The sequence below is a fragment of the Miscanthus floridulus genome, chromosome 1 (assembly GCF_019320115.1).
Source record: "Miscanthus floridulus cultivar M001 chromosome 1, ASM1932011v1, whole genome shotgun sequence".
NCBI classification, from domain to species: Eukaryota; Viridiplantae; Streptophyta; class Magnoliopsida; order Poales; family Poaceae; genus Miscanthus; species Miscanthus floridulus.
The window spans coordinates 130,661,028-130,677,775 of record NC_089580.1 but is presented as its reverse complement, the minus strand read 5'-3'; the positions used below and the strand labels follow the sequence as shown (position 1 = coordinate 130,677,775).

The 16,748-nt window shown below is 44.2% G+C and overlaps 1 protein-coding gene across 3 annotated transcripts; it reads left to right on the top strand.

Moving 5' to 3' along the window:
* Nucleotides 1–6,064: 6,064 nt before the first annotated feature.
* On the top strand, nucleotides 6,065–11,916 carry LOC136541376 (U-box domain-containing protein 70-like). Of its 3 annotated transcripts, XM_066533225.1 has the most exons (11): nucleotides 6,065–6,444; nucleotides 6,870–7,203; nucleotides 7,431–7,613; nucleotides 7,834–7,886; nucleotides 8,546–8,667; nucleotides 8,746–8,850; nucleotides 9,316–9,421; nucleotides 9,804–10,373; nucleotides 10,481–11,254; nucleotides 11,346–11,484; nucleotides 11,779–11,916. In XM_066533225.1, exons 3-10 carry the CDS (start codon nucleotides 7,457–7,459, stop codon nucleotides 11,466–11,468), a joined length of 2,010 nt encoding a protein of 669 aa, XP_066389322.1. In that variant the 5' UTR covers nucleotides 6,065–6,444; nucleotides 6,870–7,203; nucleotides 7,431–7,456; the 3' UTR covers nucleotides 11,469–11,484; nucleotides 11,779–11,916. The 3 variants fall into 3 exon arrangements, with proteins under 3 accessions (XP_066389322.1, XP_066389327.1, XP_066389335.1); XM_066533230.1 differs by lacking the exon at nucleotides 7,431–7,613 and having other exon boundaries at nucleotides 6,068–6,444; XM_066533238.1 differs by lacking the exons at nucleotides 6,065–6,444; nucleotides 6,870–7,203; nucleotides 7,431–7,613; nucleotides 7,834–7,886; nucleotides 8,546–8,667 and having other exon boundaries at nucleotides 8,821–8,945.
* The last annotated feature ends 4,832 nt before the right edge of the window (nucleotides 11,917–16,748 follow it).

The window sequence follows — 16,748 nt, the reverse complement described above, 5'->3', positions numbered from 1 at the left end:
AATGATACGTTGTGTGCCTTAAGCCCTCAACGACTCAATCACCTAGCCCTAGTTATCTCTATTATTTATATTATAATATATATATATACAACTAAAAAGAATCATTTGTTATCATTAGATTAGACTAATCGGACCGCTTACCCCTAATTACCTCGTACCGCGCGAAGCCTCCCTGCAAAAACAAAACTGCCGCGCCCCAGCCTCCCCACGACCCCACACCTCCCACGCTCCGACGCCGCACCCGCTCTGACGCCGCCGCTAGCCCCGGCCCTGCACGCCGGCGCCGCCAGCCCCTGCACGCTGGCTCCCACACAGTCGGGGTCATGCACGCCGGCGTGCGGCGGCCTCTCCTGCGTCACCCGGCGCAGCCTCGTCCACCCCAAGCGGCAAGCCCGCGATCCGGCGCGGTCTCGTCCGACGTCGAGCCGGCGTCCACGACCACGATTAGCACGCAGAGTCGAGGCCAAACATCCGCGGCCACGACACCCTGCTGCTCTGCAGCCCGGCGCGCCACCCTGGTTGTGCGACGTTCCTTCACTCCACAGGTGAGCAGTCCGAACCCAAAACCTTCATTGGCGTAATTCCCTTTCAGTTCCCTGCAATAAGTAGTTTCAGAGTCACTGTGGTTTCAGATTTCAGAATAGCATATTTGGTCACTACTTAAGTTACAGAATAATTTGCAAATAGTAATCCTTGCATGGTTTATTCTCATGATTCCAATATGAGTTCAGATTCGGCCTGTACATGGTCCGGGTTTGACGGTCTTTGGGTAAAATTCAGCCCAAACCGCAGGAGATGATATGCCAACGGTCTGTACTCTGTACCCACGGTTTCAACCCGGACCTGGTCACAGGAACTCCGCCCCAATCTCCGCTCCCATGGCAGCACCGCCGTCAACGCCGATCTTGCCGCCGGCAATGGCATGGCTTACGCGCTGCTCGCCAGGGACGCCTCCGCCTTCGCCTGCCGTGCGCGGCAACGGTGTTCCCTGCACCACCGCTCGCCGCGCCCACCTCGAGGCCATCCGCATGCAGTCCGCGGCGGTGCTAAGGCAGGACCATCTTGTGCTCGGGCTCGGGACGGGGTCCACGGCCGCCTCCGCCGTCATCGAGATTGGCGTGCTACTGGCCACGGGCAAGCTCGAGAAGATCGTCGGCGTGACCAGATCCAAGCGCACCTTCGAGCAGGTGCAGTTGCTTGGCATCTCGCTGCCCATGCTCAACGACCACCTGCGCACCGACCTCACCATTGACGGTGCCGGCGAGGTCCGATCTTGTCTCAACTGCATCACGAAAGGTCTCTGAGTCTCTGACTAGCACCGGTTCCATGGGCAACGAGAGATAGAGGACCGACGGAGATGCGTCACGAAGAAGACGACGAGCTGACGGGTTGAGCGCAAACCAACCGGATGTAACCAACCCGGACGTGCTTTCTAACGCGGTTTGCTATGGGCTGGTTTGTGGATTGGTCCAGGTTATAACCGGACCATGTACATGGCTAGTTCAGATAATTTTGTTATAGTCATGATCGGATATATAGTTCTACACTAGGATCATGTGGTATAAGTAATTGCTCTGTGGTTGACGAGAATAACAAATGCAAATAAGTTAAACCTTAAGGGTATGGTGATGACGGTTCAGGTTGTCGGTCAGTTCAAAATTAGTGTCATGTTCATATCATTTAGGAGAAAATGATTGGACTACAGTGATTTTTTAAAAAAATATATCCTCATGACCTGTATATTGCTATGGGCAACAAAAATCATTAAGAGCATCATGGTTATTTTGAATTGTGTAAGACAAATGACATTATTTTATTGTCAATTTGAAATTTCCTACAAAGCAACAAACATATGTACTTCTGGATCCTATGATCCGATCCACTGCCTTGGTTGTCCAGAACCTATGATCCTTGCACTGAAAGATATGCAGGCATTTGTACTTCTAGAGCTAAAGAGAGCTCCACTGTATATGATAATGATGATTTTTAGCATTATGGTTACTCACCTTTTTTTTCCCCTATTTGCGTATTGATCTTTGTGGATCATAACCATGTCATCCAACTAAGGTACTACTGGTATGAACCCAACTGCCCCTGAGCCCTGACTGCGTATGCTTCCAAGTTCCAAGTCCTTGTTCTCAGTGAGCTGCTGCATATATGTGCCTATTTGGCATAGCTGAACCGTCATCACCATACCCTTAAGGTCAGCAGGTACAAATGCCTCGTGCTTGAACTGTACAAATGCCTCGTGCTTGAACTAAAAGGGCCTATTTTTGTGCATCTCCTGACTGGAACTTGCTTGAACATGTCACATATTTGTTGAATCAGTTCGTGGCTTCATGGTTGCTTGAAAATGTCTCATAGTCTTGTGTTCTCTTTTTTTTTCTTCTAAAAACAGGATGGCATTTGCTTGGTAGTTGTCAATGTTTTGATCAGCTATCCTGATTCCATGATTCTAAAAAAACTGATGGTTCTAAAAAAAATATTGTAATCATGTCCATCTTATTTATGCTTCTGTGTTGCAGGTTTATGTTAAGAGCACGTTTTTTTACTCACACTTCATCTACGAGCCTCAAGTAAGCCCTTGATTGACCAGCTATTTGGTATATTAGTTGCAGACTATAAGAAATAATGCCTTAGATAAGCTGTCCAGTATTCGTCCTGTCATTCCGAAATTTGGTATATTAGTTGCAGACTATAAGAAATAATGCCTTAGATAAGCTGAGAGTTGTTTAGCCAATTCAATTAATATGTGAATTAGTGAACTTTATATTTATCTGCTTTATGAAATCTTCCATTTGTCGCAGCAAGCTGACAACTCTCACATGTATTTCATCGTCGGTCAGTTATTTCAGTTGCTCCACCATCTCTCCAGTTACCTAAAACAAATTATCATTGTCATAATTACACAGTTTAATACACCTCTGATAAGCATCAAGGCTGTCGCGTGCCATCAAGGCGTTTGTTGCCAGCTGCAGTCCTACAAATATTGGCACTCCATTTGCAGGTAAATTCTATGACTGCTGGATAATTGGCATGATTTTTTTTTTACTTTTGACTTCCTGATATATGCTCAATGATACATACAGCCGAGAAGAGCTTATTTGAGGCACATGATAAAATCTGTGAACTAAATTTGAGAAAAAAAAACTTTCCAGATGATACTTAAATCGAAGCTGATAACTGAACTTCTTTTAGAATCATGTTTGTATGGACAGAGGAGTAGTGCATTCTCAAACATATAAATTGCTAATGAAGCTAAGCAATTAATAAACCAGCCTCTACTTAATCATGGTTCACTGAATGCTTAATCCATGGAATGGTAAGCAATTAATTCCCAGCAATTTGACTGTGAGCTGTATGTTGATATGAGAAATGGCAGCCATGGCCTTGGATCCGGCAGCTTTGCAACGGAGCAGACGAGCAGTGGCAGCCATGGCTTGTCCAACTTTCTGAAAATGACATATTATTGAGCATCGGATCTACATGTATTGTCAATGAAAACCTTTTTAACATTACACAGGTTTACTCCTGAAATTTCAGAGAATCCATAGATATATCTTTTTTGTTACTGCAAAATATCAATATCTCTGAATTGCGAGTCAGCATAATCTTGTCTTGTGATAATATTGACTTGCTGCTGCTCTGGTACACTATTTTTTATCCCAAATATATGAGCATTAGTTATTACCATGCATGAAGCTGAGAAGTACTATTCTGGTTCAGAAAAGCAGTAGGTCTACACTCTATAAAAAAATCTGATTTCCAGTAGTGGATTCCGAAGTCCAGTTACTGGCAGAAAGAAAACTTGATTTAGAGGACTTCAACTTGTGTGGTCTATAGTTTCCTCGAGTTACTTCATTTGCTTCCTTAAAATAGGGTGTAGACATTAATTGAAAACCATACCTACAATTAAAGATAAAATTACTATTGTGGATTAAGGCCACGTTTGCCTACAGAAAAACCAATACTACTCCGAGAGTTCCTCCCGGCAAGCATATATCAATGGAATTCTGATGCAAACAACTGTGCATAATATTCCCATCGTTCTCTGACTAGCAAAGTGGGGCTCAGGTTAGGTGTGGTGAGTGATTGTATGGCTCCTTATTTACTTGCAGGTCGTGGCATGATTCAGGTCTTTCAGCTCAGGTTTTGAAAAACTTGTTATGCTTGTTCTTTTCAGCAGTGGTAGGATGGTAGCTCCTGGCGCTTGATCCAATTTCTTAATTTGTCCCCAGCTGTTGCAGCATTTGTTCGAGCAAAATGAGTCATTCTGAGATCTCAGTGTCTCCTTATTGATTTCACTGTGCTCAGCCATTTTAGCATGGTCTAGAGCATTAGTTTTTTTTCTTTTCCTGCATTTTGCATAACTTCATAATTTTGTGTTGTAAACTCAAATATTTTATTACACAGTGAGTCCTTTATGTTCAAACTGCAGTGAAGTATTTGCTTTCCCCTTGCTCCAAATTATTGCTTGGGTATGAGAATTGAGAATAAGTAACTTGATAAAAATAGTTATTGAATGCATCGGTCACTCTAGAGTTTTTGATTGATGGCAGAGGTAGAATAGAACACATATGTTGGTCCTGAATTGGCATGACACCCAATATCTGCACTTCACAAAGCCAACTATATTTGTTTGCCCCCTCCATTTAGGAATGCTATCTCATCTTAATAGAATCGGGAACTGGTTTCTTTATTTCAAATAAATTAGTTTGAATTATGTGTTTTAATGTTAATTATTTGTGATGGCATGGGATTCTACATATATTTTACTTGTGTGGTTGTATGTCATGAGATGTTTTACCCGTAGCAACGCACGGGCACTCAACTAGTCTAGTTATCCAAAAAAAAATTCAATCACCTAGCCCTCAAAGAAGATCAAATACCAAACAGATCGCCACTAGACCAAAAAAACCACAAATGCTCCTCCCAATTCAACATTGCCCAACCACCACCATTAAAAAACATCTCTGGCATGTTGGCAAAAAGCACGAGTGTAAAGAGAGAGGGCGAGAGGATGTACAAAATATCTGTTGATCTTGAAGCCGTTTGGTTCGTTCACCGGTAATGTAAACGTAAATGATATTAGTTCAAATCATCCGTTTTCCAATAATGTCTGTAGGTATAATTTGTTTTGGGAAAATGATGTTCTTGCCTCTTACATAGATGTGCAATTGTGATTTTGCCCTCGTTTTTCTAACTTTGTGATTTTGCCCTTAACTGTTCACAAGTCAACGCGAATTTGCCCTTGTTTTACCGTTGACCAGGGGCAAAATCGCGTTGACTTGTGAACAGTTAAGGGCAAAATTACAAAGTTAGAAAACGAAGGCAAAATCACAATTGTACATCAAAGTAGGAGCAAGAACACAAGAGCCCCTATATACCCCAATTTGTTTACGTTAGCGTTGCAAACCTAACAACCAAACGGTTCGTTAGAATTCATTTAATTTAAAATTAGACTAAACCTAATTAATTCAGCAAAACTAACTAGATTATTATTTTTAACACAAGCATCACGTTAGTATATTTGCTAGTTTATTTAAACTAGCAAACTTACCCTTGCGTTGTAACAGGAGAAAAACTATCAAACTCGTTATATATCTATTTATGTTTATCCTTTCTATAAAATTTTGAATCTATGACCATAATATAAGTTAATGTTGACAATAATATGAGAATGAATATTAAGACCGCATCGAGTTAAAATACGACCTTATTAGATTTTTTCTCTCTCGTTGCAAAGCGCAGAGGTTAAATATCTTTAAGTTCCATACTATCATGGTTAAATATCAAGCTCCATGACTTTTTTGTGGACTCGAATATATGCAAATCTAATCTCTCGCTAAAGTCAATAAAAATGTACACCTGATCATTGTCGTCTTCGATCGATCACACGAGATGGACCAAATAGGGACTTGCATCCCAGGATGAATCCCGAGTCCGCCACCGCCCATCCCATGCTCCATTTTTCTGCGTTCGGCCCATGAGCCCAACGCAGGTAATTTTTCTGCCGTTCGGCCTATGAGCCCAACGCAGGTATCGATATTCTGGGACTGGGCCGCGATGCATTCCAGATAGAAGCGTGTGACTCTGACTCGCCTCGCTGCAGCCCCCGGCACCCGCCGCTCGCCGTAGCGCCACTACGGCGTACGGCTATCGCCGATGGCTCCCCGCGCGGGCCACTGTGGTGGAGCCTTCCGTGCCGAGGACGATGAGCCCGTCATCTCGTAGTCCCTCCCTCCTGCGTCCTGCCTCGCCGCGCCCCGTTGTTACGCTTGCGGCTTGCGCACGCATTCCGTTGCCCCGCATCGGTGGGCTCTGCGCCGCCAGGGCGCCGGCGGCTCCGGGCTCTAGCCTGCTTCGCTTTGAAGCTGTGCAATCCACACCCGCATGACATGGGTCATCACTACTTACTAGTGGGCTTCTACAGAGCTCGGAGAGGTATTTCTCCTAGTCCTAGCCTTCTGCAATCGTGGATTCACTAGCAGGACTCCCTAGTCATTTCATGTTTCATCATGCTTAGATTCGAACCTAGTTCATCGATAGTCACGGTTAATCATCCTTCATGTATCCACTAGTTTCTTTGAACCACCGAAGATTGAGTATTTCTTGAGATTGCACGAGATTTTACATATGCTTACTTTGCTAAGGTAGTCAGTCGTCTTGTGGCTCTTGTAGATAGCTGGAGGTGAATATGTAATGATTTTACGTTCGTGAAGACTAATCGGAAGATGAAATTTCTCGAACTATTTACTGCTTCACTGTGTCATTTGCACTACAGCGTGTTGGCTATCGGGTTTATTTTCTGGTATCTTATCCATCTCCTTTACATTCCAATAATGCTGAATCACCAATGATTTATGTAGGGATATCTGAAGAACTTTTGTTCTTTATTACTGGCCAAGTGTGAAAAGCCTTTTAGGATACAGAAAAACGAGTGGACTTCTTCCACTATACTACCGATGTACTACACCTCGCCTGTCATGTTCATTGGAAGAAACTACAATAATACACCAATCCATTTGTTGGACTTGACTGAGATCTGAAGGTGACTTACAAAGACTTGGGTAAGTAACGTTCTCTGTGGGAGTCTACAGTCTACTAGTCTATCGGACACAGCTCCTCCATGTAAATTTGGAAAGAGACTTCAAGTGATTCTTCTTGAAACGAAGTGGCAGTCAACAGAGAATTTGTGGTGAGGTATTGAGTCAAAGGATGCTTCAAATAAAGCATTTTAGACACTCCATTCAAATTTTCTCTCTTGCATTACCGTTTGCTAATGCGGGTCAAGCAGTCAGCACTTTTACATTGTCAAACGAGCAATTGTTTCCTATTCATGTCAGTATTTTATTCTGTATACATCAGCCGGCTGAACGGTGACCTGGTTGGTACCGTATAAAAGAATAATACCTCTCTGGTCCTCCTAGGCCTTAGCACCTTTGCAGCTGCACACATGATGCTGAGCCAGAAGAGTCTTTTTAGAGACAGAGTATTTGTTGCACTTCCTGAGGAACCAAGGGATGGAAAATCCATACTGTCTTGGGTTATTGATCATGTATCTGACAGCGCACAGATCATCATCGTCCACATAGTAACATCACCAAACTTTGGTTAGTTATGTGCAGTGATTGTCCATTTGTCCTGAATTTGATAGCCCCTTGTGAATAAATGAAAAGATGTACTTGTTTCTTGCCAAAATCTTCAGTTGATTGCTTGCTGTGATATATTTTTTTTTATCTTAACTATTATTTCTTATTTTGTCGTTAAGTGTTCATAGTGTATGTTGCAAAGTATTATCATCTTACCTGATTTTTTTTTGTTATTCTTAAGAAAGCCGGCAGCAAATTTTGGACTGCTACCTGGATCAATGCTCAAGGAAAAAGGTGCATGACATCAATTTTGCTATTCTATTTGTTCTATAAAATCTTATGTGGAAACATGCATTACACAGTCCCAGGGACTATAGGTGTGCTATGGGCGTGTTTGGGACTGCTCCATAAACTCTACTCTACGAACTTCACCGTGGAGCAGCTCCACAAAAAACCTGGAGTGCGTGGAGCTCAACCTTTTTTCCTTGAACAGAGTGCGTGGAGCTGAAACCGTTTGGCTAAAAAATGTGGAGCGGAGCTGAAAAACGTGGAGTGGAACAGTCCAAAACACCCCCTATATATGTGTGAAGAAAACAAAGAAAAGGAAAATGAAAATTATGTGCTTAGTAATGCTATGCTTTGCTTTGCTTTTGTCATGTACTGATTGAAAGTTTAAATATGCCAGTTTTTCATTGACCAAATAACTAAATCTACAAATTAGAAGTAAAGGCTCAAATCCAGTATGAACTTGGGCATAATCAAATCCCACATTTCAATATGTTGGTTGTCTTATTTGAACTCATTCAATGAATGCATACTTGCATCTTGATTACTAAAAGCGAGTACAAACTAAGTACAATCTGTGCCAAGAACTTCTTGATAAGCACGTTCATAGAGAAATATCCACAGTTTCTGTTTAACATCAAGTAAATTCTATATTCTGCCATCATCAGGTTAGAGCTGAGAAACGGGTGTTTCTATTCACCGAAATCGATGAGGGCCTTATTCATCTGATAAATATATATGGTGTCACTGAACTTGTTATTGGTGCAGCTGCAGACAGACATTACAGGAGGTCTCTCTCTCTGTCTATAAGTATTACAAACTGAAATAGATTTGATCTTCAAGGAAATGTTTTTTTTGTGTTGTCCAGGAAAATGAAAGCACCACAGTCTCAGACAGCACTGAGTGTGATGCAAAAAGCTGACTCACACTGCAATATGTGGTTTATTTGCAAAGGAAAGCTAGTATTTTTCAGGTAGGATTCAAATCGCTGATGGGCCCTTCAGCAATTCTAGCTACGGTTTCTCTTGTGTTAATCTTAAGCTATACAGAATTTTGCTTCTATTCCAGGTAACTTAAAAAGTCTTCATAAAAGTCTAGGTAATATAAATATATTAATGGTCATTTCTCAATGTACATAGAACTACTTGATAAGAGGTCATTTTTACCTGACTAAATGAACATGTTTATAGCTAGCATGTGATTTATTGGTTTAAAATATGCTTTTTATTTCTGTATATATTGTAGTATGTGGATTTATGGTTGAGTACAGATGGCATTTAATTTAATAGGTGATTAACAGTCATTGCTTGAAATTATCTGTATTTATCAGTAGCATCTCTGTTATTTTTCCTCATGTGAATGAGTATTAAACTATTAATTCATTGAAGCCTAAGTAAATCTTTTGTTTCACTCATTTAAGTTGATGGGAATTTTCCAGGGAGGCAAATTACTGCCTGTTGACCAAGTCAAGATCAGCACGGCCAAGTTGTGGTGTTGGCAATCCCAAAATGGATCTTCAGGGTTTGCTTCAACCTAATTTAGAGGTGTGAGAATTTTCTGGCATAGTCCATATATACTATTTCTCAATATTTTTTTTGACGCAAATATATATTAAAGGAGTTTAGAACATGATTACAAACCTGAATTAACTAACTATTTCTCAATATTGCATATCTATATGCTTGAAACAGAAGGATCTTATTCATTTCATAGCATTTTGGCATCTATCCACCTGTTATTTCAAAATTTTCAAGAACTACAGCAATGTGGTCTTGTTATGAGAACTACTTCTGCTGATAAAAAAGGCCTTGATTATTTTTAGTATTTTATTCACACCATTATTTAGGTCAAAGAAAAAGTAGGATCATTGTACTAGTCCAGGGATTTCACTAATTTTCTATCAACAATTGCTAATTACATTCACAGGCTAAAAGATTGGAATATATGTATATTAAGGATATGGAAATAAGGAAAGAAATAGAGGCAGAAATCTCACAACAGAAAGAACAGACAGAAACTCTGAAGGAAGCAACTTTGATGCTCCAAAATGAGCTCGATTGGTACAGATACCAATGGAATAAGAATGCCAATGCATTGCAAGAGGCAAACAAGCAGAAGCACCTTCTGGAACATCGCATATCAGAGTTAGACTCTGTTGCCAGCTATTTAGGAGAGAGCATGAGAGCGTCTGATTCTCTTGTGAACTCACTAAAGTTGGAGTACAGTAAAGTGAAGCGGGAACGAGATGATGCGGTTAAAGAGGCAAGGGACATGCGTATGGAGAAAGAACTCACAGAACCTTGTGCCTATGGAGCAATGAACTCTGAATTCTCCTTGGTGGAGTTGGAGCAGGCTACCCAGGTATTCAGCAGTTCACTTAACATTGGTCAAGGTGGATTTGGATCTGTCTATAAAGGTTTTCTCCGGAGCACCACAGTAGCTATTAAGATACTCAATACTGAAAGCTCGCATGCCCAATCACAGTTCAAGCAAGAGGTAAAATGCTTCTTTTGCTGCTTTGTATAGCCATACAACATTGCATTGGAACAACAGGGAGTAAGAATAAAGCCAACGAGTTTTGTTGCTCTAATTTATTTTTTCAGGTGGCAATACTCAGTAGAGTGAGGCATCCAAACCTAGTCACACTTATCGGAGCCAGCCCTGAAGCTTCAGCCCTTGTTTACGAGTTCTTACCTAATGGAAGCCTGGAAGATCGTCTGAACTGTGTTAACAACACCCTGCCACTCAGTTGGCAGGTGCGCATCCAAATCATAACGGAGGTTTGCTCCGCACTGATTTTCCTTCACAAGCACAAGCCTCACCCAGTTGTGCATGGAGACCTCAAGCCAGGCAACATCCTCCTTGATGCAAACTTGGTGAGCAAGCTCAGCGACTTTGGAATCTCCCGTCTCTTGCTGGAGTCCAGTGTCACTGGCAGCGAGGCACACTTCACCACTCAGCCTATGGGCACACCGGCATACATGGACCCAGAGTTCTTTGGCACAGGGGAGCTGACACCACAGTCTGACACTTACTCCTTTGGCATTACAATCCTGCGCCTCTTGACCGGAAGGGCACCTATACGCCTTACAAGGGTGGTGCAAGAGGCATTGAATGACAATGACCTTCACTCAGTGTTGGATCACTCGGCAGGTGAGTGGCCACTGGTGCAGGCGGAGCAGCTTGCACGGATTGGGCTGCAGTGCTCGGAGCTCAGCAGGCAGAAACGCCCTGATCTTGAACTCAATGTGTGGAGGGTGGTTCAACCTATGAGAAAGGAAGCTCCTTCGCCGTTGTCTCAATCTTTTCGGTCCATCTTCAATGAAAGCAGTAGAGCTGTTGCCACGCCATCCTACTTCCTTTGTCCAATCTCTCAGGTGATACGATCTGAAAATATAAGGTGTCTCTGTTCTTTTGGTGCGAGCTGCCATCAGATAGTTAACTTTCTGCTATTGTGTTGGAGCTTAGGGACCTGAGGGAGTAGGAGTGGGAGATGCGAGGCCTGGGCTTGAAACCCCGGCTACGAACTGGTGGCGCCGTGCTCGGCGCCTGGCTGGAAGCTCGATGACAGTGGAAGATCGTGAACAGTAACGCCTGAGGGCCCAAGGTGAGATAAACTCAATCTCAGGCTTATCTTTATTCCTCTTGATTGTTTGACACTTATAACCAACTCAATAACCAACCTCTCCTAAATCTAAGGGCTAACAAACTTGACTTAACAGAGTCCAACTAAAATAGCTCTCCTCCTAACTAATCTCCTACTGAACCGGCTGGAGCCCAGCCTGGCTCTCACGCCTGGCCCTGGCTGCCGCACCTCTGGTGCAAGGCCCCACTCCCTAGCCACTCGTCTTGTTTCGACGGTGGTATACCTTTCCTACCATAACATATTGGTTGTCTTCAGGTTGTCATGAGAGATCCTCAGGTGGCAGCAGATGGCTTCACCTACGAAGCTGATGCTCTTAGATACTGGCTGGATAGCGGGCATGATACATCTCCAGTAACAAACAAAACTCTTTCAAATCGTGATACCATCCCCAATCACGCACTGCGTTCTGCCATCCAAGAATACCTCCGGCAGAACAAGCTGCAAGAACTATTTTCACAGGGGTAGGGCAGGCCCTTGTTGGAGTTTCAATTGTGTCAACTGATAATCCTTGGTATAAGGCATGCCATTTGAGTTGTGAATGCCAAAAAATGATTCCCTTTCACGATGTGTGCATCATCTATCTGTATATGATCCTGCCTTGATTCATTCGCTGTTTGAGGAGATTTAGTCAATGGTGCAATAGTTCTATGTACTGTATATGACAATTCATGATTTCCATATGAAATGGCACGGCAAATATACTTCATTTCCCAAGCACAACTTGAAGAATTTAGGAGTTGTTTATTAGTCGAGGATAGCTCATCGTTACTTTTGCTTTCGGAAGGTCTCAATCTGGCTATGCTTATGGTTGGAGATCCTCACGGTCACGAGCAGGCAAATTCTTCGGATGACTCTTTATCTGTCAAATAAGTGCATATGCGTCTTTGGTTTTGTCGTGTACTCCCTCCATTCTAAATTATAAGTTGTTTTAACTTTTTTTAGGTACATAAATTTTGCTTTGCATTGAGATGTATAGCTTTTGTCGTGTACTCCCTCCATGTCTAGATATAGTTTTTACTATGTATATAGAAAAGCTTGGAATAGGGGGAGTCGAAATTAAAGAGAATTTTCTTGGAAATTGCCTTATACAAATCAAGATCAAAGTAACTTGTATCTGTTAGGCATCAAGCTTACTGAATACCTGATAAGGGTGGATACAGGAAGGAAGCAAGTAATTTCAACAGAACATCAAATAATACAGGGGAAAATTTGATCTATCTACATCGAAGCAAGTGAAAGCAATCAACTATGTATTTGCTTCATTCTAAAATGTACCTCCAAGCTGTTTAAGTTTTGTCCTATGTTAAACTTCTCTAACTTTTACCACATCTAGAAAATATATTAACATAATAAAACTAATTTGGTGTTGAAGAGTGTTAAAAAAAATTTGGTGTTGAAGATTCTGGTGTTTTTTCTATAAAATTATTAGATTCAAAAGAAGTAATAACACCTTATATTTTTGGGTACATTGCATGCATTTAAGAGATCAAATTGTTATGCCAAGAGATGGGCCAACAGGAAGGCCAACCAATTTGCTTGTCCATCAACAGCCCGTGGAGAAAATTTCCATGCGGTCCAGCCCAAAGAACATCGAGCCCAATGTACAATAGGAGGCAATTACCAGCCCATGTAAGAAGCCTAGAAGGCCCAGCCCCACTCGGCCACCAGCAACGCATCCGGCAATCGGCAAATTCGACATCCGTCTTCGGCGCGGAACGAGATCCTCTGAAGGCGACCCTCACGACTGCAGCCGGCAGTCGCTTCACCCCTGCCGTTCCCTGGCATCCAACGGACCAGGCGAGCCCGGCCGCTGCACCTCCTTCGCACGTCCTTCCGGCCCAGCAACACGGCTCGTTAAGGGTAAAAAGCAGCAGCGTCGGTCTTTTATCCGCCGACGTCGCCACACTCGGTCCTTCCCCTCCGCCGCCGTCTCTCCCGCGAGCACATGCGTCGGCCTCCCTTCTCTTCTTCCTCCCGCGGAGCCCTGGTGTCCTCGTTCCGGATGCCGCACCGGCCAGTTAGGCGCCTCGGGGGCGCTCTGCGCCTTGCCCGCTGGCAACGCAGAGTCGCAGAGGCCGGTTTCCCATGCGCTAGCTGTGTGGTGCTGGAGCCCTGCAGTACGCGGCCACGGTCCGCAAAATCGAGCTCCAGCTGTCTGGGAGCATGGAGGCCATCAAGCTTGGACTGGGAGCATGGAGGCTGCTGCAATTGAAAGCACTGTGTTCTGCAAATTGTGCTTGTACTGTGTTCTGTGAATTGTGCCATTGCTTACAGTTGTGCAGTAACTGAATTGGAAGCACAAGTTTTAGCAATTTGTGCAGTGCAGGTAGGCAGCAAAAGTCCTAGCAAATTGTGATTGTCTGGGAAGCAGAGCAAATTGTATAGATTGTCTCCTGGAATGTTATGACTGAATAAAGAGAAGGCATTGCTGAATTTTTTAAACTTCAGAGGCTACACAGAACTGCTAAACTTCAGAGACTACATAGAATGTAAATAAACTCTTTGTATATAACATTAATAGAAAGGTCATCAAATTGAAATACTACCTGTAGTAGTTGAGAGAAGCTATTGAGGGCAAGGTATAGTTCGGACATCCCTTCATTGGGCCAAGAAGTAGTAGGGGGCACATTTTGCATTTTAGCATCAACCCAGAAAATGTTTGCTATTTGTTCTTCATGAAAATGGAGCCTCTGTATGTACTTGTATGAAGCAATTAATCTAATCTCATGATGGAAATAAACAATCATGGTGTTACACACCTATTTTCTTCCATCTCAAACATGCAGGTTTTGTTTTCCCATAGACAAAAAAAAACTTCAATCAATTTCAACACATCTAGGGATAGCAAAGAGAACTAGATTAGAACACTGCAAAATCTAAGTAGAGAGAAAGATCTAGGAGAGCAGAGTACTCCACCAATTTCTCCTATGAACGGCAACCGAGCACGGGCAGTCGAGCAGTAGACGATCGCCGCCTCAATCCTCACGGCTCCAACCCTCGTCGCGCCAAAACAAGCCCCAGTCGCACCAAAACAAGCAATGCCGCGCCAAAAACAAGAACGATCGACGCCTAACGGGCCGTGTTGCTGGGTCGGAAGGCCAAATTTTTTACTATTTGGCCCTTTTTTTGAAAGTTTCTCACAAATAGACCCCTGGCGGAAAGAATTCCAGAAATGGACCCTTGGCTCGGCGCCAGAGTGACTGGCGCCGAGCTCGACGCCACGGTCATTGGCGCCGAGCTCCTAGGCACGGGGAAATGGCCTGCCAGGGGGCTCGGCGCCAGAGTGACTGGCGCCGAGCTCGGAAATATCTGCCGCCACCGCCGCTCCACCTTTCTTCTTCTCCCTCTTGCCCTAGCCGACCCTACCCGCGCCGTCGCCACTCCACCGCCGCGCCCATGCCACGTCAGCGCCCGCGCCAGCGCCCGCGCCCGCCCGCGTCGCCGCTGCTGCTCCGGCGGCCGAGCCCGCGCCCTCGCCGCGCCGCGTCGTCTCTGCTGCTCCGGCGGCCGAGCCCGCGCCCTCGCCGCGCCGCGCCGCCATCGCTGCTCCCTCGCCCGAGCCCGCACCGCGCCGCCGTGCCCTCGCGCCGTTGCCCGTGGTTGGCTGCAGCGCCGCGCTGCCACGTCCTCCACCGCCGTCCTCGCCTTGGTCTCCACCGGCGGCCTCAGCCTCGCCCCGCCTTGCCCCCCTCCACCGCCGGCCTCGCCCCGCCTTGCTGCTGTCCACCGCCGGCGTGCCTCCCGCGGCCGTCGAGCCGATCTCGCCGCGCGGAGCGCCGGACACCCCGTGGCCGCCGCGCGCCACCTCTGTCATCGGCCGCGCCACCACGGGCCCGGATCTTCGCCTTGACCTACGCCCGTCGTTCGCCGACCCGGAAAGGTAAAAATTATGAATATGCAATGTACCTATTTAGTTGGTGCTTGTTATTTACTAGTTACTGTGATAACTCAGTTAGTTGATTTAGTGAGATATATATGTAGATAGATAGAAACATAGATACATTTGTAAATAGATATAGTTAGATAGCTACTTAGATATGTAGTTAACTACATATGATCTAGCTATTTAGTGAGTACACTATAAATATATACGTAGTTATTATCTTGATTACTTAGTTTGTAGTTAGAAAGTACTTGTTAGGTAATATCTATCGTCTAATTTGGACTAAAGGACATGTGTTTCGTTACATTTTTGAAATAGATGGACAACCTAGTGACCATATATCATGGAGGCACGGTTGAAAGCGATCACTATGGATATGTTGAGTTTCTTGACATGCAAAGCATGCCTGTGCTATTCAATGATAGGCCTTCATTTAGTGAGATGGTTGCAAGGGCTCGGAAGGAGCTACATTGCTTTGGAGATGATGACATTGTAGTTGATGGTGTACTGCACCTAGGTTGTCCTCCGAACATCTTCAAACGAATGATCTGGATTGGTTGTGTGGATCAGTGGGAGAACTATATGAGATCGGCTATGAAGAGCCAGCTGCAATGTTTGGACGTGGTTGTGTGTCGGGTGTTAGTTGATCCAATCCCTCATGGGTTTACCCCAGCAATGGATCATCCGGCACACATCGCCCCTCCCATTCCGGAACCTTACCTGCATGTGCAGATTGCGCCTACGATTTCTGATGCTCAATCTGCTCCCAATGCGGTATTTGGAGATGGTTGTCATACTCATGTTTTCGTGGCAGATCCTCCTTATGAGATCCCTTTGACACAGAATCTTCCGAGTAAGTGTCTTAACCGCATGGTTTTTGGGAGCTTATCCCGTTCCTTACATCTATTTCTTTCATTCTTGCCTCATTTCTGTAATGATGTTGTGGAGACATTCCTGAGAATATGGATGTGCCCCATGTTACTGCGCAAGTGCACTTTTATAAGGTCGAGATGGTAGACTAGAGGGGGGGTGAATAGTCTTTTCTAAAAATTAATCGTGGCGGATAACCGAAACAAGTGCGGAATTAAGACGATCGGTCTAGCCAAGACTACACCCCTCTATCTATGTTCTCTAGCACCTTCCAAAGATACTAATTAAGCAACAAAGGTGCCGGGCTAGCTAGAGCTCACCTACCAATTCTAGAAGCAAGGTCACACAAACCTATGCTGCTAGTACTTCAAGCAACAAGGGAGCCCTACACAAGCTAGTAAGTAAAAGCACAAAGCCACCTAAGCTTACTAGCAATGCTCAATAACAAGGCTACCAATGCCAAATTAGAGAG